Raw genomic sequence first — 21,919 nt, forward strand, 5'->3', positions numbered from 1 at the left:
GATTAATATCACGAAAAATTATAAAAATGATATATTTGTGGTAAACGGATGATAAAACCTCAAATTGATATATTTGTCAACTGTCATGTATCATTCAACTTAGCAATTTGATGATAAAATTTAACGGAAACTAACGAAAGATAAATTTGTGACAGTTATACTAATTTGAAGTTTTGAAATAAATTTATTATAATTATATTAATTTGATATTTTTCATTATATTAACCCTTCGGATTTTCAACTTTTGATTCGGATCCTGATCCCTCTCGATTGCCGAAAGATCCACGCGAGACCACAAAGTTAAGGATTGTGATGACGAGTGTTTTGAGGAGAAATTTCCCTTCGATGTCATGTTTATCCATTCATTTATATTAAAGAAATCCTATCCGTTGACATGCATGCGATGGTTGATAACTCTATTGACCACACAGGAAAAGGGCGGAGCCTCGATGTCACTCTCAATTTCACCTGCTCCCTCTTCAAATCTTCTCCCTTTTTTTCTACCTTTTTCCGGAGTAAATTTATCACACATACGTCAAAAGAAAAGTACAGATTTATAACCAAATTGACGGGCTAATTTCAAAAAAAGTTATCAACTTTACCTTGATAATTCTGATCCGAACTCATTTTTTATCTCAATAAAAAGTACTAACTTTTACTCTAGTCACAAATCCAGCCTTCCGTTATGTGAAAAAGCATTAATTTTTAAATTGTTCGGGTCAGATTCGAGATTTAAGTGAAAGTTTATAATTTTTTATGAGACAAAAAAAGTTCAAGCCAGAATTGTCACTCAATGTAAAATCAGTACTATTTTTTTTTAATAAGGCCCCAAATTGACACAAATACCCCCTTTTATAAAAACAAAAGGAAAAAGCAAAAAAAAAAATTTTGCCCGTGGGACAAAAGCATCCATGGTTGATTTTTTGATGCCAACAAGGTTATGCGGCAGCTACCACGGCAAACGGTGGTGACATGTAGAAATGACACGTCATGTGAGTGAAAATTAGGATGGCGATGTGTACCAAGAGTGGTGTTTTTGTCATAAATCCAAAATTTAGGGTTGAATTGAGAGGGAATACAAGCAGAAAGACCAAATGATTCAACCACAAAAGGTTCGAAAATTAAACTTCATCCTGAAATTAAAAAATGCAACAAGGAGGGGAAAATGCCAAGTGTATCCAAACCGAGTTCGCATCCAAATTGAAAACTAGGGGCCCAACTAAGGTCCAAACAGAAGATTTGAGCTCAAAATCTTGTTGTTTAATCGAGATTTAAATTTCAAAATTTTACGATTTTGCCATTCTAAATGCATTGAAAGATCAAATCTCGTTAAAATCTAAATGGGTAGAATTTAGTAAAACCCAAATTGAAATCTTCAAATATTAAGATTTTACAATCCCAAATGAATAATTTTAGTATGGGAGAAGTGCACTGAAAGACATAAAACTTGTCACAAAAGTACAATTAAGTCATAAAACTTTCAAAAAGTGCAATCAAATCCCAAAACTTGTCAAGTTGGTGCAATCAAGTCCTTCCGTTAATTCCGTCCAACTTGACAGATAGAAAATGCTAACAAGTTTTAAGACTTGATTGCACTAACTCGACAAGTTTTAGAATTTGATTGCACTTTTTGAAAGTTTTAAGACTCAATAACACTTTTGTGACAAGTTTTATAACTTGATTGCACTTTTTTTGAAAGTTTTAGGACTTAATAATACTTTCATGTACTTACCAAAAAAAAAAATACTTTCATGATATATTTTAAAACTTCCAGTGATCTTATCCCTTTTAATAATGTCAACATCTTAACGTTTCAAATTTGTATGACATGAAAAATAAATAAAGCGATTTTACAATTTTCGATCCTCTGTTGGATTGGGAAAAACAAAAAAGAGAATACTTGAGCCAAATTAAGTAAGAAAAAACATATGGTTGGGATAAAAATATGATTTGTGTAAAACGTTTTGCCACTAATTTTGCGCTAGTTTAGCTCAATGATCCGATAAAATATGTTCTGATCATAATCTAGACTTTGATAAAAATTCTGATTATGCTTATATTTTAAGTTGAAAATATAATTTGCTGGTCTTTGAAGTATGTTAGTTTTTAGATAAAGGTATGAGCTGTGGAGCTATAAAGTAGTTAGTTTTATTTGTATTTCGTTTGTTTTCTTGTATGAATTATCACAATTATATGTGTGTATTTTACCACTTTACAATTATATATTATATATTTTGTATAGCAGATTTTACGATCCAATCTTGTGATAAGGTTTTGTAAACCTCACAGCAAATTTACTCAAAAAATGTTGTTAACAACCTTGGTTCCAAATCGAAAATTTGGGTCCAAATCCATGATTTCGTCTTGGTTAGTTCGAGCACATTGTCTCTTTCAATTTGATAAATCCCAAACCCAGTTCGCAATTTGTTCGGTTTGAGACGATGGTCTTGTTTATACAATATTTAGTTATTGCATTCGCCAATTGCGTCAATATGAGATAATAGCGACGGTATCAAAATATTAAATAGCTAAGGCTCCGTTTATTTCGCGAAAAATGAATGATTTCGAAAATATTTTCCTTCAAACTAATCACTTGTATTGCTTGAAATAATTAGTCAATGGAAAATTTTTCTATTTATCGACAATAATTTATTCCTAAACATTTTTATGGACAATGAAAATATTTTTCGCTTATTTATTTTTATAAGCGATCGGTTTTAAGAAAATATTTTTCAAATCATTTATCGTTTGCAAAATAAACGGAGCATAAATCTCATATGATTCTCTCTATCTCATGCAAACACGGACTGAGTCTAGCTTTGTAAGCATTTATACTAATTTTTAGAATTCTTATTGGTAATTAATGAATAATATGTGCATGAATGTGCTTTGGTTGTGGTAATTCCGAATTGGTGAAAAAACATTGCGTGTACATACGGTAAAACAGGTGAACTTGTTTTTATACTTACCACCCCTAAGTCGTGTACTTCATGGATAAAAACCAGAAGATCTAATTAGATTTTACACTCTAAAATGTGGGATTTTTCTTAATATGTAGCTTGGTATTTGATTTTTCTATATCCAACTTAAGTTTTTGGAAAATTATTTTACTATAGGACGGTGAGAATAATATTTTCACAGATTATAAAGATTGACATGGAGTTTTCTTCATATTGCCTCAGTCTAAATGAAAAACTACGGTCAACGTTACCTATTTGATCAAAGTAACTTATCAAATGGAACAATATTTGCTTTGTTTAATGGGCATGACAGAGGAATCAAGGGAAGATTCCATTGAGGTTCGCGGCTCTTATAAAGATGCGAAATTCATGGAGAATTTCCAATTAATTTATCATGTAATTAAGTACAAAAACTTGACAATTATTTCACATTCATCTTAATCTGGAAAATTGCACAACCAGTCATAAACTTATTGTACAGAACAAACCAAGTCGTGAACATTTAAATCAATCAATGTAATCATAAACCGTTGAGGGAAAATGCAATCAACCATCATCCAAGTCTTGCTGGATTTATCTGATGTGGTAGTCCAATCATCATATCATTCTACATGTAACCCCGATAATGTGACGTGGACAAAACGACCATTTTTCTTCTGATTTTTCCAACTTTGATTCCTTTTTATCCATTTTATTGTTTTTTTATTTTCCTTCTTTACTGCGCACAAGTTAATGTTCATGGTCTTCAAGCTCACGATCACTCACCGAGAGCTCCCCTAGCGCTCCTCCGTCGCTACCTACTACTACCTAGACCCTCCGGTGGTGTGCTGCCACCGGGTCAACTATTGCTCGACAGCTAGAGGGCACCATCATCCATGGAGTCTGGACTCCATTGTCTATCTGTCTCTATTTCTCTCACTGTAGCTATGGAGTTCAAGGTTGCCGTTCGAAGCCATGGAGGTCAAGATCTTCGTCACTTCTCTCCAACCAAGGTCCCACCTCACATGACCCAAAATCTGTGGTCATGTGAGGCTTACTGTAGCATCCTAAAATTTTCATTCTATTTATCATGTTAGCAATATTGTGTTATATAGAAATAAAACTCATATTTCTCCGTATAATATTTATTATTACATGTTTATCTCCCTCTCTCATGACCATACTTTATTAGCCCCTTGTAGCTTTTCTATCGGAACACCTCTTTTCATTTTCCACCTAGTATTACCCACATGCTCTTATTTGTGCCATTGAATATACCCCTGAGATGACATCATTCATGGCATCTCTTGATTAGCTTGAATAATTACAAATCGAATAATGATTCTCATTTATACATCTATTTGGGTGGTTTTATGCTCTCTCCAATCATTATCTTCATTTAGCTATTCAAATTAAGCCACTTGTCACCCATATAAATAACTCACATGCGCTTAATTTATGACGTTGAGCTTAGACTATCGAATGACATCATTCATGACAATTTAACTTAACCATGGTTTATAGTAATCATTAAAGGTGAAGATAAAAAGAGAAAAGAAAAAACAAACCATCCCTTTCCTTCTCTTAAACAAACCAAAAAAGATCACCATCTCTACTTTTTCAAATTCAATTGTTCTTACCTTCCATTCTTCAATAAAGAAAGCCAAGTTTTAACTTAACTTTAAACGAAGCCCAGAGTTTATCAAATTTATGTTTAGTTCCAACCATCAAGTGTCCTACAAGGTGATTAAAGGCTTTGTGTGTTCAAAGTTCCCTTCAAGAAATTGCCAAAAGTTTAGTATGATGTTATTTGTGACGTGGTTATTGAAATATACATGGCAATTGTTATGTTACGATGATTTGCATGTGAATGATGTAAAGCGATGAAGACCTTTGCCACGGCCTATTCACTTGAAAGCAAACTCCTTTATATGAGTATGTGTAAAAGACTCTGAAGTTAGTTAGATGTTCTACTATCTAGGACGGACCATCGAGGACGGTCTCTACAAGATGACGTGAAGTCCTATGAATCATGCATGAAATGATACGGCTTGAGTTGCTCGATATGGCTTGAGTAGCCTGTGAATATTATTTAATAACTATCATCAGGCGGATGTACAGTGGTGTATTTATCCTTGCTGACGTAAAAAGCACTCGTGATGGATAGACTGAGAGGTGTGTCAAAGAGGATTTTATGTTTATGTCCACCATTAATTAGTGGTAATGATGCCTCATTAGTCGAGATGGATCCTAGCCAGTAACGAGTGGGAAATAGATACTCACTTGTGTATATCAGTGAGCTACTATGTGGTATTTATGCATATGACATTGATATGTTTATCTGTGTGCATTTGAGTGTTAAATTGAATATTAACTCATGTCATCTATTTATTCACTGCACACATGAGTATTGTCAAAATGTATGAATTACATTATCTTGAATAAGCTTAAATGATTTGTTTTGAAAGTGTACGTGAACACTCGTTGTTTGAATATGTTAATCTCCTTACTGTAGTGGGTAAGTGTTAAAGGAAAATCGACATGGTTGGTTAGTCCTTGTAACTTCCTTTGTGAGTTTGTGGATTCTTGATATGCTTGTGAATCTTTGTCATGATGGGTGCTTACAATAGATGAATTAATCAAAATGTTAGATTAGGAATAGATTACAAGCACGTCAATTATGTAGAATATATGTTGGGTTCCTTGATTGATTGAATTATTCTTTTATAATGATGTAAATATCTAAGAATTACCTTGAATAAATAAGCGATTGGTAGTTTCTAAATCACAGTGACTTGAAAAGATATGTAATATTATTTGTTAATTGTTACTATGATGCTGTGCTCTACGGTCGAGTGGTGACTAGATCTCCTACTTCAGATCTAGAGTTTTCATTTACTAAGCTTTGGCTTATCACAAAATACCTCGCAGATTGCTCGAGTTCGGAACTCAAGGGTATTTAGATTAGCGCTTCCGAAGATGTCATTTAAGGATTGGATCAGAGTGCACAACGAGGGTAGAGATGTATTTCTATATAGAAGATTTCGGTATATATTGGTTGAGGTTATATTATTTGTAAAATTTTGGATAAATTATCATTCATCTGAGGATTGAATTGAAGTAAAATTATTTATTCACTCAAAGTTTAAATTATATGGAAAATTTTAGATCGTGACACTTACGGCCACCATGGCAGAGATTTTTATAGATACTGGGGTCTCCCTAACTCTGTTTCTCTCACCTGCAGTCATACCGTTCAAGGTTGCCCATTCGTGGCCACAAAGGTCATGGAGCCACAAACCTCCATCGCTTCTCTCCAACAAGAGGTCGCCCGCCTTGCGCAATCCCAGATCTGTGGTCTCACGAGGCCAAGAGCCTTCATGATTGTGATTTGTAAGGAGACCACAAGTCTCTCTGTCTCTGTTTCCTTTGCTTGTGGCCATGGAGTTCAAAGTCGCCATTCGTGGCTCTGAGGTCCCCGTAGGTTAGGCGGCAGGAGTCAATAACAGATGAGTGTCGGAGCGGCTTTGGCCGAAGTAATGCGAGCATAAAGGCAATGAATAGTAACTTGTACATAAAAAAGAACAAATAAAATAAAAAAGAAAAGAAGAAATCAAAAAAGTTAAAAGAAAATAAAAAGTCATTTCTTCCGTATCACGCCGTTGCCGTTACAAGTAGGATGGCCGATGATGACTAGACTGCCACGTTAGATAAATCCAATGAGACTGGGCTGAGAGGACTTGATTGAATTTTCCTTCAAAGGAGTTATGATTACATTGGTCAAATGAAAAAGTTTATGACTCAATTGGTTTATATACAATGGTTTAGGATCTGGGTCATGTTAATATATTCACATCAAAGTAAAATATATTAAGATCAAATTTGCCTCTAATGTTGGATCGGACAACCCAATCATTCAGCTACCAAAATTGCAGATTGGATCTGGGTCATGTTAATGATTGCCCTGATATACTTATTTGGAAGTTACAACCGTCAAAGCATTGAATTTACATAATAATACAAGACAGTTAATGCATTGAAAATCGTAAAATTTTCTTAATGTGCCGCTCAACAAGTGCCTCTAAGGCACTCTTTAACAAAATTCTAAAAAACTTATCCAACGTTACTTAAATAGGCAATAAATCTTACTTGGGTTAATACCACAATAAAACTCTAAACTAGTACATCTGTGACAAGTACCTCTAAGGCACACTCTTTAACAAAATTCTAAAAAACTTATCCAACATTACTTAAATAGGCAATAAATCGTACTTGGGTTAATACCACAAAAAAATCTAAACTAGTACATTTGTGATAAATTTACCCAAAACTAATTTTTTAATCACCAAAAATCCCAAACCGGTACACATGTGACAAATTTACCCTCAGTTTGTTTCCGTTAAATTTTACTGTCAAATTGATAAGTTTAACGACACGTGACAGTTGGCGGATGTACCAGTTTAGGGTTTCACCCCTCTGTTTATCACAAGTTTACCAGTTTGTGATTTTTCATGGTATAAATCTAATTTAACAAATGATAAATTTGTCACAAGTGTACCGTTTTGGGCTTTTGGTGGAAAAAAAGTTGGTTTACGGTAAATTTCTCACAGGTGTATCAGTTTGGGGTTTTTAGTGGTCAAAAAATTAGTTTGGAGTAAATTTGTCACATGTGTACCGGTTTGAGATTTTTCGTGGTAGTAGCCCATCTTGCTTAGATAGTTTCTCCTAAGTGGCATCATTTTAATTTGCGTTGGAATTACTTAGCTTGCGTATATGCATATTTTTATGTTGTTAGCAATCCATTATTATGAGATGAGAGGAAAAAGTGCAATTTCAATCATAAACCTATAATACGGATTTAAATTCAATTCTACACATTTCAATTGAATAAGTACAATTATAAACCAACGAGGGAAAATACAATTAAGTCCCTAGACTAAGTCTTGCCTAAATTGCTAATGTAAAGGTCTAATAATGACCGGCCCTCCTACATATTATGGCCGACAATCTGTCAGTGGACAACTTTACTCGAAATGATGTCGTTTTGCTTCTTCTTTTTTTCTTTTTCGCTCTTCTTTTCTTTTCTTGCTACTGTTCACAAAAATCCCTCTATTCACAAGCACTCGCATGACTCTCTCTCTTCCCTCGGATGCATGCTAGCCCCTTTGGCTCCAACCTCCCTATACCTCATACCTTAGATCTATGGCTTGATTATCGATTGAGCTCGGGCTCAATGACGATGAGGATGAATGCATGAGTGGAAATTGGAGGTGAGAAATATTTGGTGATGGAGATATTGTTGGTTGTTTGTTTGTAAAACAAACAAAATAGTGCATTTTCCTTTGTCCCACGTAGGAAAGTTTTGAGAAAGTGGGCCACTTTATAACTGTGAATATCTTCTTGCTCTTTAGAGTGAAGACAATGGGGTGTGTGCTAGTCCACACAATACCCGCGTGCGGGTGCGCGAATAATTGCGCGATTATTAGGCGCACTTAGCACTTTGCACGCTTGCGCGGCCGCGGTCTTGCGCGGCCGCGGTTTAATTAGCACTAATCCCTTTATATTTTTATCTTATTTCGTAAGGTTATCTTATTAATTTTTTATTATTTGAAAGGTTGTTTTTTGTTTATTAAGTAATTTTCTAAATTATGAAAATTCGGAATTATATATTTATTTATTTATTTATTTTATTCCGAATTTTACATGTGTCTTTCCAAGACAACTTTTGAAGATTATACTTGTTCAGTTTTCAATCTTTTCCGAAGGGTTGCATCTATTCAGTTTGCAACTTCTTCCGAAGGAATATCTTTGTTAGCTTTGCAACCTTTCGTGAAGAGTTGCCAATGTTCTTTAAGACCGATTTCTATATATGTCAGTTTTTGGCAAGAAAGAAATTAGAAATCAATTTTTTCAAGTCTTCTTTCGAAAAACTACAGCCATCATTTTCAATTGTTTCCTAGAGAGACCCTGGAGAAATACTAGAATTGCTATCTAGTATTCTCATTTTGAGACTTTGTTGTATCCTGGAGGATTTTTGCCGGTGACCATTAGCAACATTGTGGGGTAAATAAATCCTTAAGGAAAGTGATATCACGCCTCAAAGTCCGACTTGATTGCTCTTTGATTCGAAGCCATTCATATTTACAACAGATATGTGGCGAGGAAGTGGCGAAAAGCGAGGGTTGCTGCATAGATTGAAGGCATGACAATTTCAATAAAGTGGATGGGGTGTGTACATACGGGTGACAAAAAATTATCTAAAAAGTCTTAAACCTATTGCACTTCTATCAATTTAGCCCTAACACTTTCAATTTTTCCAATTGAGTCCTAAACCTTTTCATATTTTGCCAATTGAGTATATCCGGTCAATTTTGGCCAGAAATCGCTGATGTGGATATTGACTGACCTACGTGGCATGACTAGCTCTGATGTGGACATGATAGCATTTTATTATTTTTTCGAATTTTTAATTTTTCTTTTCTTTTCTTTTCTTTCCTTCCTTTTTTTTTTCAAACCTCGCCGGCCAGAGGTGAGGGCCAGCGACTCTCGCTTGGGCTGGGCGAGGTTGTCGCGGCCTTTGCCTGCCACAGGCAAGGGCATCAACACCCTCACGTAATTCTAGGCGAGGGCGAGGGCACGCCTGTTGGCCGGGGAGGACCACGAGCCCCTCACCTAGATCTTGTATAATCTAATTCACATGGTCCCATTATAGGGTTTGTCGAACGGTGACCTACAAAGATTGACAATGCCGGAGAAGGATGAGGCATTCAACCTCAATAATGTGGGGTTTGCTGGGATTTCGCCGAAGAGTCTGTTGTTTGTGACATTAAATATGATCCGCGAAAAAGAGGAAGATGAATTAAGCAATTCCAAAAATTAAGTTAAAAAGCATTGTTTTGAGTAAAATTGTCCATGTCCGACCACCGACGGTTGTGACAAGTAGAATAACGGGCAATGATTACATCTAGCGATGACTGAAGCGTAATGTCAGCAATTTCATGCAAGACTTTATTAGGAAAGGCTTGATCGCATTTTCATTCAAAGTTTAGCACTATATTGAATTAATTGAATTGTTTATGACTAAATTCAGATTTGTACAGCAGGCTTAGGGCTAAAATTACACTTTTCCCAAAATGTGATGTAAGAGAATAAGATGAGATTTTGTATAATCTAGTTATAGTTTCGTAGAAGAGTATCATACTTTATGAATGCCTAACATTGATATGTGGCAAGAAAAAATGTTATGATGTTAAGATTTATGAACACGTAAAATATAATTCCAACGACTTTTAGTGTACATTTACGAAAGGTGTATTTGAAATATGTTTGTTCAAAAAGTAAAATATTAAAATAAAAAAATATAAATTATCTATTTTTAAATTCAATCTTTTTTTTGTTTAAATATTTTATTGCAAGTTGCAAATTGAACTTTATAGTTTGGTAATATTTAAGTAACAGTAGTTGTTTATTCCATATATATCCTCATAATAATTTAATTCTTTGTGTTATAAATTAGCTTTAATTTATTTAAATTATTTTATTTCACAAACTAAGTGAAGTTATTTATTTAATGTAATTCTTCTAGTATACTAAATCAAATTCTTTGAGGAAAATCAATAACACTTTAGTTAGCGAGAATATAGTTATCAATTATATATTAGAGCGGATTGGAATGTTTTAAGTTTTTCTTTTTTTAACTCTTTTCAAAACTAAATTGATTGTAAGATATCAATTAAGTGAAATAGATGTAACGAAGTAGAGTATATTTGATTCTTAGTCAATGAATTTTTTAATCAAGTGAACTACATGTAAAGAAATAGGTTATATTTGAAATCATAAATGTAATTATTTTAATAACTGATATTTATTTTTAGAGGTGAGATTTGATAAAAAAGATGTAACTTATAGTTTCAAATTTAGATGGTGCATTTAAATAGAGAACATTATATTTTATATTAAATGGATTTCCTAGAATTCACTATTGTAATTTATTAAAAAATAAATAACATCACTTTAGTATCATTTAAAGATACCTTAATCTTTTTATTCAAATTTAATTTCAAATATTCGAACTGAAGATATATTATTTAAAAGTTGTGTTACTAAAATTGAAGTCAACGAACTTTGTGAACTTCCTTAGCCGCTATAATTTTTTTTTGATGCATTAATTTGTATTACTAAGATAAAATATTTAGATTCCTTCAGTTTGATCTACTTTTGTTTACTTTTCTATGAAGAGGTTTTCTTTATTTTTACTATTCCAATATTCCAAAGTGAGCAATAATATGTGAGAATGTATTTAGAATCAATTTCTCCTTATCTATTTTTTTTCTACTTTAAACTCAAATATTTGAATTGTAATAAAAATACAGGAGTTGCGTTGCTGAGCCTTTTTTGCACCTCACAGGATATAAGTCATTAATATATGCAAAACAGTAAAAAAAATTATTATTTTAGATTCAAAAGCACGTTTTTTTCAATGAGATCCCATCTGATGTTTTTTTAGTCATGAAATGACAATTCAAGGGCCCGGAAGGTACAATCTTCTATGGAATAGCACGAGCTTTAATTCCTCTTTAAATACAATTCGAGGGCTTAAGGCTTCTTTTTTTCATTTTATATTCCTGTACTTTGAAGTTCCTGTACGAGAAATTTGGTGGGCCCTGAGTAAGCTCACCTGGGAAATCCTGTGAGGCCCGTTTGGTTCAGCTTTAGGAATGAGCTTTCGGCCTCGAAAGCCCCTTCCAAAATCTTTGAACCTTTGGTTCAGCATTCGGCCTAGCATTGGCCAAATGCTAGCATTTGAAATGCTGAACCAAAATTTTTTATCCCCAAACTACCCTTACTTATTTTGGCTTATTCCGGTTTTGCCCCTCTTGATACTGTTCATTTTCTTCGTGAGGTGGCTGACGAGGGAGGCCGGCGAGGGCGGCCGACACCGGATCGGGCCGGCAAAGTTGCACAACCCAGGCGCCGGTCGCTTGGGTCGCGCGACCCTCGCCGAGGGTCGCCTGGCCTCCGGCGATGACCGCCAGCGGCAGATCTAGCTCGCCGGGGGTCGCCCGACCTCGGGAGACGGCCGCCGGCGCCAGATCTAACTCGCCGGCTCCGGCAAAGGGTAGGATAGGTTTTTTTTTTTAATAAAAAAGTTAATTCCCAAAGCCCTTTGGCAAAAAAAAATTTACCAAATACTACTTGGGCCAAAGTAGCTTTACAAATGATTTTTTACCATACGCCTCTTGCATTTCCCCAAAAGACTTTAACCTAAAGGTATTTGCATTCCCCCAAGTAGCATTTTAAAAATTGAACCAAATGGACCCTAAACCCATAACCTCTCCTATTTGGAGGAAGGGAGTTTCGAACTCTCACCTCTCCATTCCCATGGCCATCGGGGCAATTTGAGGGCCTTAGTGGCTTGATCTCGAATCAAATAACACGATCTTTGATTCTTTTTCACAAATCGGATTTAAGGATTGAAAGCTTCTTGATCTGAAATATAAGATGGCCGAGGTCTTGATAATTGAATCCGACAGTCTCATGTTTTGAAGTTCTTTAATTTTGAAGAACTTGATAGCAACTCCACAAAATTTAAAGTCCATCCGTCCGTCCCAAAACGAATAAAGATGCCTCTTATTTATAGAGAGGATGTAAGGAGTCTTTCATCCTTGGGATTGCTCTTGATTAGTGAAAATTAAGATTGTAAAATTACAATTGACATTTTGACCTATATTTACTTTTATTTAAATAATATCATATCCATTTTTTATTTGATACAGATAAGTGTTAATTTGATGTTTGCTCATCCATCGACCGATATCTTCGTTGAAGTTTAATTGTTAAGCTATGAGTACATATGCTAATTTGATTGGATAATTGCGTTTGCCAATAAGAACTGTTAAGCACTGAAACATTTATGTAGAATTTTTATATTTGGTTCAAACTTGTCGCTATTTACAAAAACATTTAAGAAATGGTTAATATCACGAAAAACCCTAAATCGGTACACTTGTGACAATTTTATCGAAAATTAATTTTTTGACCACCAAAAATCCTAAATTGGTACATTTGTGATAAATTTACCTTCCGTCAATTTCCGTTAAATTGGATTATTACCACGAAAAATCATAAACCGGTACACATGTGACAAACATAGGGTAAAATCTCAAACCGGTACATCCGTCAACTACCACATGTTATTTAACTCAGTAATTTGAAGGTAAAATTTAATGGAAAACTAAGGTAAAATTGTCATAGGTGTACTAGTTTGGGATTTTTGGTGGTCAAAAAATTAATTTGTGGTAAATTTATCACGAATGTACTAATTTAGGGTTTTTCGCGATATTAACCCTTTAAGAAACTATGTTGAAAATAAGCCGGGTAGTGAAGAGTCTCTACTTTATATTTTCTTGAATTTGAACTTAATAAGAGATAAAATCTCCATATACTTTCTCTTTATCCAATTTCTAAAATTTATGGTCAAAACAAATAGAATATAGAAATTGAGAGATAATGAAAATGCTTTATCTAATTTATCGTTTTTTTTAGTTTAAACTCAATATATATTTTTTTATTATTTTGTTACATCAATAAGAGAGAGAATCTAGCGGATGACAAAATCATCGAGCTGAAAAAGATTGTTAGTTGAATGTGCGCTACATGACAAAAATGTGACACATGTCACGTGGCAAGCACAGAGGCAAAGTATAGTGCCACCTGGTGAGCAATAAAGCAGATATTTTTTCGAATCCGGCTTTAATAACATACCATAGAACAGGTAATAGATGTCCAAAATTTATTGGAATTTAATTTATGAGTAGCAAATGAGGTATTTTCAAAGGGTTCCGGATAAATTAAATACCGTTTCATGTTCCGTTTGAATTGGCCGAAATTATTTCGAACTGCCACAATTCACATAAACATTTCGTATTAAGATAATCGACTTCCAAAATATCTTTCTAGCAAAGAAGTCACATACCGAACTTCATCCAAAATACTGACTCGCTACGACGCCAAGCAATTCTCCGAAAGGAAAATTATATTCGAACACCGTCGATTCATGCGAGCCAGACTCGCATTCACAACGAGAGACGAGGTAGGTCGAATACGATACCCACGCGACCTTTCGTCCTCGTTTTTTCAAGTTGTTCGCATCGACGAAAGAGCACCCCAAAATTACCTCTTCGTTCGAGGCAGGGAACGAAGCTCGGCAACTCGGAATCGGCCATCACGAAATCCAAAGAGAGGGGCCAAAGGGAAGAAATTAGGTCAAAAAAGTTCTACAAAAGTGAAAAGGAGGCCCCGGGCGGGGTAAATCGGTAATTCCACCTCCCCCCGTGGTTTTTTGACCTTTTCCGTGTAGATATATTCTTCCATCAGTAGCGTAGCGCCACCACGGCCCCCTTCCCCCACAACCCCTTCAAGAACGGACCCAAGAACCCACAGGAATCTTCGCAGCTCTCGAGCGAGGACCAAGGGAGGAAGCGCAGAAGGAGAGATCTCTCTCTCCCTTCCCACATCTCGCTCTCTCGCCTCTTCTGGGTGGTGGGTCTTGTCGCTACCCGCGGTTTCTTTGAGGCGAGCGAGGTCGATTCTTGAAGGAGGAAGGAGGAAGGAGGAAGGAGGAGGGGGTGGCCATGGCCGAGAGAATCACGGGGAAGGTCAAGTGGTTCAGCGACCAGAAGGGGTTCGGGTTCATCACCCCGGACGACGGCTCCGAGGATCTCTTCGTCCACCAGTCCTCCATCCAGTCCGAGGGCTTCCGCAGCCTCGCCGAGGGCGAGACCGTCGAGTTCCAGATCGAGTCCGACGGCAACCGCACCAAGGCCGTCGACATGACCGGTCCCGGCGGCGCCGCCGTCCAGGGGAGCGGCCGCGGCGGCGGGGGCAGCAGGGGCGGCGGCGGCGGGGGCTACGGCGGCGGCGGCGGCGGCAGGGGCGGGGGCTACGGGAGCAGGGGCGGCGGGGGCTACGGCGGCCGGGGCGGCGGGGGTTACGGCGGGGGCGGCGGCTACGGCGGGGGCGGCTACGGCGGGGGCGGCTACGGCGGTGGCGGCTACGCCGGTGGTGGCTACGCCGGTGGCGGGGGAGGTAGGTACGGAGGCAGCGGCGGGGGAGGAAGGTACGGGGGAGGAGGAGGAGGCGGCGGCGGCGGAAGCTGCTACAACTGTGGGGAAGTAGGGCACTTTGCCAGGGAGTGTCCCGGGAATGGTTGACTGAGGTAACGATAACCCAGATGGGTTAGGTCCATAAAAAAATCGTCTTGGCTTGGCGACTGTCTCTCTTTTGCTGGTGGGTGAGCTTGGTGAACTGTTTTTGGTACATGGGACTTTTCATGTTTTTGTCATCTGTTTCTCTCTGTTAATTTCGTGTGTTCCTGTGGGTCGGTTAACGCTTAACCCTCAAGAAGATGTGTGATTTTCTACTGGGTGAATGCTGTTTCTCTTTCCATGTTCTAGTTATTGTGACCTGTTGTTGCCTTGCTGGATTTGAGCCTTCCATGGCTGGTTGGACTGGACTGTGAATTTGCAGGGGATGAATCGTGAATCTCTGTTCTGATTTTACTCGAATGCTCTCTCTTGAAGAGGGTGGGGGTTTCATAGGGATTGCCATCCATTTTTCATTGGTGTTTGGTTCCACTTTTCATAGGTTGCAGGGGATGAGTGGTGATCCTTTGATGGTTCTGATTTCACTCAAATGAACTCTCTTGAAGTGTGTGTTCATAGAAATTGCCATTCATTTTGGTTGGTGTGTTGGTTCAGCTTTCAGTTGGATTGGTCCATAGTTCTCCTTTGGCTGTTCCTTGGTGAGCTCATTTGATTTGACAGACAAGTGTCTATCAACATTTAATGGCCATTGACAGGGGGTATGAGATTCAAGACTATTGTGATTGTTAAGTCCTAACTAATGTTATCTCATGTAGTATAAGCATGGATTTTGTCAAAGAGCAACCCTAAGCACTCCCTAACTTACATATAAGGAGATATTGGGGTGTTTACTGTATCAATTTTTCTCTTGATATATGTGATGAATCCTCTGGAAACCAAACCCTTATCAAGCATGAGTAAGATCAACATGACTCGATCATAGATCTTTGATTTCCAGAGGATTCTTTCTCAGCAAAAGGAATCCCAATCCTGTGGAAATCAAACTCTTGTCAAGCATAAGTACGATTAACGTGACTTGAACATGTATGTTTAGGGAGAGAATATTCTTTGCGATGATGCTAGTGACAAGGATTCGAAGGGAGACTTTGTGTTTGCGTGGAATGTGGTTGCCAATGTTCTGAAACAGAAATGAAAAGCAAGTGAAAGTGATGTGCGCTTGGGCCTTTAAAATGTTCTCTTTTCTGATGGAGGGGGGAATCAAAGATGGAGGAAATCTCGAGTGCTTGCCTTTGTTTTGGTAGAAGCTTGGTAGAAAAGGATTGGGAACATTTATTAAAATAATGCAGAGCCTAAAAGACACCCAATTATAGGAGAACACTGTTCTTAAAGTCTTGGGATCTTTTAGGTTTTGGGTCTCTGTGGTCCATCATCATCCGTATTTCAGCGATTAAAGGGGGGGACTACAGAGTTGGCTGGAAAGTGGGGTTCTAGGTTTTTCTCATGGGTCATCCCCCAAAAAGGTGTTTCTCATTGGTTCATTTATCTTTAAAGTAGATGCATGACCGAGTGCGTAAAGTAGGTTTGATGATTTCGGTCATTGGTGGGCATTTTTGCGAATCCGATTCTTGATACTGGTGACCGTTCGATCACATAAGAATACGTTTTGGTCATTTTGTCGAAATCTTTTGAAGTGCTTTCGTAGTAGGGTACGATCTTTTTAGGACGAAGGATACGTCTTTTGGAGAAATGTTCAAAATTCCTAACGTCGTCGAACGGGGATTTCACAGATTTCGTTTACGGGGGACCAAGAACGGGACCAACAGTATGTCACTTGATACTTGTAGATTTCTTTTTGAGTTTTATCACGACCTTCTTTGGAAAGTATCCGTTTTGGTCCTTATTTTCCATTGGATAGAGTCAAATTGACCTTTTCCTCTTATCTAAAGGGCCAACTCAATCGTTTGGCCAAGAAAAAAGAGGGACCAACTCAGTCGCTATCGAGTTGATGTCGTGGGGACTGCCAACCACGTTCACATTGAAATTTGCTTCTGTGTCTTTAAAAATGTAGAGGTTTCCCTCTATCGTTGAGGCTTCGGCCTCAGGAAGGACGCTTTTCAGAAGCGAAATTGTGAAATTTAACACCTACTTTTAACAAGCTTTGGTGGGTCTGTGTCAGTGTCGATGTCTAGCAATTTCTAAGAAGGTTTAGAATAAAAAAGAACGAGTCCTTAAAAGGTTTCATCTCGGTTTAATCCCGATCACGAGATTACCGGGATGTAAAACAATAAGAGGGTATTTTCTTATCTTAAGGAAGACAAATATATGGAGGGAATTGACGGTGCAAGGCGTGCGGGCACCAGCTTCCTGCATCCTTGCAACCCGCCGGGTTATCGGACAGGCGGAGGAGGCCCTGCAAGAAGAAACTCCCTTTCTTTGGATCTCGTATAGCAAGTCATTGGTGCGAATTTTTATCTCTATAGACAACTAGGATGTCGGGTCGATTCGTTTTTCAATGTCGGATTGGGCCCTGTGGTGTCAATTCTAGGAAACCTGAAACCTGCAAACAAGTCAGGTAAACCTTGGAATATGGCCGGGTAAACATGATAATGGGTAGACCTTAGAATTGGGCCATGTTAACTTCTTGCATGCCCATAGTTCGTAGGAGCTTGTTTGACCTAGCTTACTTGCAACCGTTATAATTGCCAATTGGGTGAAGTTCTGCGGCTTTTATAATGTGTTTGGCAAACTCCTCGGAGTTGCAATACCCGCGCGAACTGCTGCAATTTTAAAACATGTGTTACGAAAAGCCCAAGTCACAACACGGCACGACTCAAACACAACCATCATGGTTATAGCATAGCCACAGCTATAACCGTGAAAAAAGAGAGAGAAGGGAGTTGGAGCGTGGGGAATGGCGGTGCCGGCGTTGACGGAGGAGAGAGGTTTGAGACGGCGGCGGCGATGACCGCCAATGGGAAGGTGGTGGCATATTTGGGGGTTTGGCCGGTTTGAGGCTAGGGATTTTCAGGGCTTTTAGAAAATGAAGCTGTTCTCATCATTTCAAATGGGCTAAAGAATGAAAAATGCATTTTGAATCGTACAGACATGTAATCGGTGGTTAAGTGAAAATTGAGGTATTTTTTTTATATTTTTTTTTTTCTTTTGTCTTTTTTCTTGAGGACTCTTCGGTGTCAAACTTGATGGAGAGGGAAAAAAAAAAAACTCGGTTGGCACTCGGTTTTCAGTCGGTTTATGAAATTTGGTCAGGCCGATTCTCTCCATTAGATCTGATTAATGGCAGGTCTAAGTGGGCTCAAGCTGGTCGTGCCTAATGAAAATCATGACTGTCAGCTCATGTTGGGTTAGGCTCAGTCGGTATCAAGCCTAAAGGCCCTTGCCTAGGTCGCTTATGCTCAAAATAAATTCGACCAATGTTCTTTAGAATTTGAGATAACGATATAAATAGTCCTTAAACTTTGGTCAAATGTACAATATGTTCTTTGAACTTTTAATTTGTTCAATTTAGCTCTTAAACTTTAGCCTAATGTGCAATGTATTCCCCTAATTTTCAATTTGTTCAATGTGGTTCATGGACTTTTGGTGCGTAATCAATTTAGTCCTTGAACAATATGAAAATGTTCAATATTGTCCTTCCGTCAATTCAAGTTCATGAACAACATTGAACATTTTTATGTAGTCCAGTGATTAAATTGAACATTTTCCAAAAGTCCAGAGGTCACATTGAATAATTTGAAAGTTCATGGATCATATTGCACATTGGGTTAAATTTCAGGGACCCTATTGAACAAATTAAAAGTTTAGAGACCACATTGCACATTGAGTGAAAGTTCAGAAACCATTTGTGTTATTTTCCCTTAGAAATTCGATTGTCGGACCGAGATGAACCTCCTTAGAGAGGTCGTGCTTGTTGCTCGTCTAGGCTTGTTCATTTGATAGAATTAATCGAACTAGGCTTTAACAACCAAGATTCACCGTCCATCTTTTGTGGTACAAGGTTTACAATCGTGAAGTAGTTTTAAGAATCTAGAGTCGAGAAGCAAGACAAACCGGTTCTATGTTATTCAAGATGAAGTTCTAGCTGGTTCACTCGGAACTCGGGTTTGGAACGTTAGTGAAATTTTTTCGACAATCACCGATCAGATCATGAATGTATGAGGCATGCAAGTACTATCCTTAAGGATCATTTCCGTCCTTGAGGCAGCTAAGAAAACATTGGGCAAAAATTCAGATATTATTTGTGTCATTTTCCCTTAGAAATTCGATTGTCGGACCGAGATGAACCTCCTTGGAGAGGTCGCCGTTGCTTGTCTAGGCTTGTTCATTTGATAGAATTAATCGAACTTGGCTCTAACAACCAAGATTCATCGTTAAGGCCCATCTTTTATGGTACAAGGTTTACGATTGTGAAGTAGTTTTAAGAATCTAGAGTCAAGAAGCAAGACAGACCGGTTCTATGTTATTCATGATGAAGTTTTAGCTAGTTCACTCGGAACTCGGGTTTGGAACGTTAGTGAAAATTTTTCGATAATCACTTATCAGATCACGAATGTCTAAGATATGCAAGTACTGTCCTTAAGGATCATTTCCGCCCTTGAGACAGCCAAGAAGATAAGTCGCGGTTATACTGCAGGATTCAACGGACTTTTTCCATTCGGTAATTTCCCATTTTGAGCTCGTAACTACGTAGATTGAATCTGTCCGATGCCATGATTTCGGACTCTAGAACGAAAGACGATAGATGGCCTTACTCATTCGCAGTTCTGTGTCCTCGTAAGTAATTGAGTTAGGAAAGTGGGCTTTTAATCATTTTTTGGGCTCTCTCTCTCTCTAAATGGGGAATTTGTTTAAGAGCCTGGGTCTAGTGGGAGAAAGGATAGATGTGATGGATTTAGTCAATAGCCCATCGAACTGTGGTGTTTATATGCTGATAAGATACCAAGCGGTCCTATTGGTAAAGGGATTGGGGGCAGGGCTGAAGAGTATCATGGGGGTTCGATTTCTGTGAGCACCGCGCACACATATACATAGACGAGAGGAGTGAGACCAAAAAACAAATACTGCTGATAAGATCACCTATAAAAAAAATGAGTCGTGCTCCATATCCAGTACATACTATGTGGTGTGAGTAGAAAGACTAAGATTGAGCATTTAAATCGGTGGTCCGGTGGTCAAGCCTACCCCATCTATTTCTAAATCAATTATGTAAATTGTTCCCCATATACCCGGCATTGCTCATGGAAAAGTACTAACTTAATCCATGGGGTGAGTTCCCTAAAAAACCCCCACTTTAGATTAAGTTCCAAATCTACCCCTAACTTTTTTTTGTCTCAATAAATACCCCAACCTTTAGGTCTAGTCCCAACTATGCCATGAACTTTTTTTTGTCTCAGAAAAAACCCCAAACTTTAAATTCAGTCCCAAATCTATCTCAAATTTTGTTTTGTATAAAAAAATCAGCAAATTTCAATTTATTTTCAAAAATATACCCCGTGATCCAGTCCCAACTTGACATGACACTTCCACATCGATAACAAATCCGCATCAACAAAGTAATGGGGCGATAGCTACATACCGACGTCGCATTTCCACTTCGATAACAAATCCAACCCAATAAAAATTGTTGAAATTCCCCAAAATAAAACCGTTATAGGATATGAAAGTAGGGACGATAACAAATCCACCCCAATTTTTTTTAATTTAAAAAAAACCCAATTTTTAGGTTTAGTCCTAATTTGTCTCGAACTTTTTTTTGTCTAAAAAGAAGCCCCGTTACTTTGTTGATGTAGATTTGTTATCGACGTGGAAGTGCCAAGTCAAGTTGGAACTTGATCACGGGGGTATATTTTTTAAAATAATTTGAATTTTGGCATTTTTTTTACACAAAAACAAAATTTGAGGCAGATTTAGAATTGGACTCAAAGTTTGGGATTTTTTTCTGGGACAATTGGGACTCAAAATTTAGAATTGGGACTCAAAATTTGAGGCAGATTTAGAATTGGGACTCAAAATTTGAACGTAAAGTTTAGGGTTTTTTCTAAGACCAAAAAAAGGTCGGGTCAGATTTAGGGCTTGACCTAAAGTTGATGATTTTTTAGGGAATTAGGCCCTAATCCATGAAAAGATGCTGCCACTCATTCTTCCTCCCTCATTTTCGTTCTTCTACTTAAATTTGCAATGATAATTATAACATTTCAATTGTCTCGATATCAAAACTTGGGTAAGGGCAAAATTCAACCTTTATGTTGAAAAAAGAAGACAAAAGAAAAAGAAAAAGGTGTGCTCAAAAGCCTGCGACATGGACCTGTACATATGTTTTTTTTTTTTGTTGCTAAAATGGACCTGTACATATGAACATGTAGACATGTCTCCCCGATGGAGATATTGGTCCCTATGTTTCATTTATTTATTTTCAAGAATTCTGGCCAGAGACTATAATGGACTGAAATTGACTTGAACTGAAAAGACAAAGACCTTTCCTCGCACCTAGTGTTGCATGCGCATGTAAAGAGATTGGTGCTTTCCAAGAAAGTAAGGCTCATACGCACACACTTATGTTCTTCAAAATTCAATCGCAGATCCCCAGAAGAGAGAATCATGAGATTCCAAGCAAAAGGAGCCAAAGGCAAAAACCATGCCTTCACCACCCAAAGTGGAAGCATGACAGTGTTCTCAAAGCCTGTTTCGAAGCCTTCGAAACCATTTGCCGTCGCTCTCTTTGCTTCTTTAATTATTAGGGTTTCGTCTGACCCTGTGCAGTGTGCACCGATATCTTTTTCTTGCTGAGAAAAGGGGTCTGAAAAAGAGTAGATGAAAAACGAAAGGTGCTCCTTAGTACGCTCTTGCTCCGCTCTCTCC

The 21,919-nt window shown here is 37.6% G+C and overlaps 1 protein-coding gene across 1 annotated transcript; it reads left to right on the forward strand.

The window, feature by feature from the left end:
• Positions 1 to 14,338: 14,338 nt before the first annotated feature.
• On the forward strand, positions 14,339 to 15,505 carry LOC130137503 (glycine-rich protein 2-like). The gene has a single exon (XM_056308948.1). It carries the CDS (start codon positions 14,573 to 14,575, stop codon positions 15,149 to 15,151), a length of 579 nt encoding a protein of 192 aa, XP_056164923.1. The 5' UTR covers positions 14,339 to 14,572; the 3' UTR covers positions 15,152 to 15,505.
• The last annotated feature ends 6,414 nt before the right edge of the window (positions 15,506 to 21,919 follow it).

This window comes from Syzygium oleosum, unplaced genomic scaffold, assembly GCF_021117445.2.
Source record: "Syzygium oleosum isolate NSW1041296 unplaced genomic scaffold, Sole_v2.1 Sole_v2.02, whole genome shotgun sequence".
In the NCBI taxonomy this organism is placed as follows: Eukaryota; Viridiplantae; Streptophyta; class Magnoliopsida; order Myrtales; family Myrtaceae; genus Syzygium; species Syzygium oleosum.

Coding starts and splice junctions, on each gene's coding strand:
- LOC130137503 (XM_056308948.1), top strand. CDS start 14,573: ATGGCCGAGAGAATCACGGGGAAGGTCAAGTGGTTCAGCGACCAGAAG.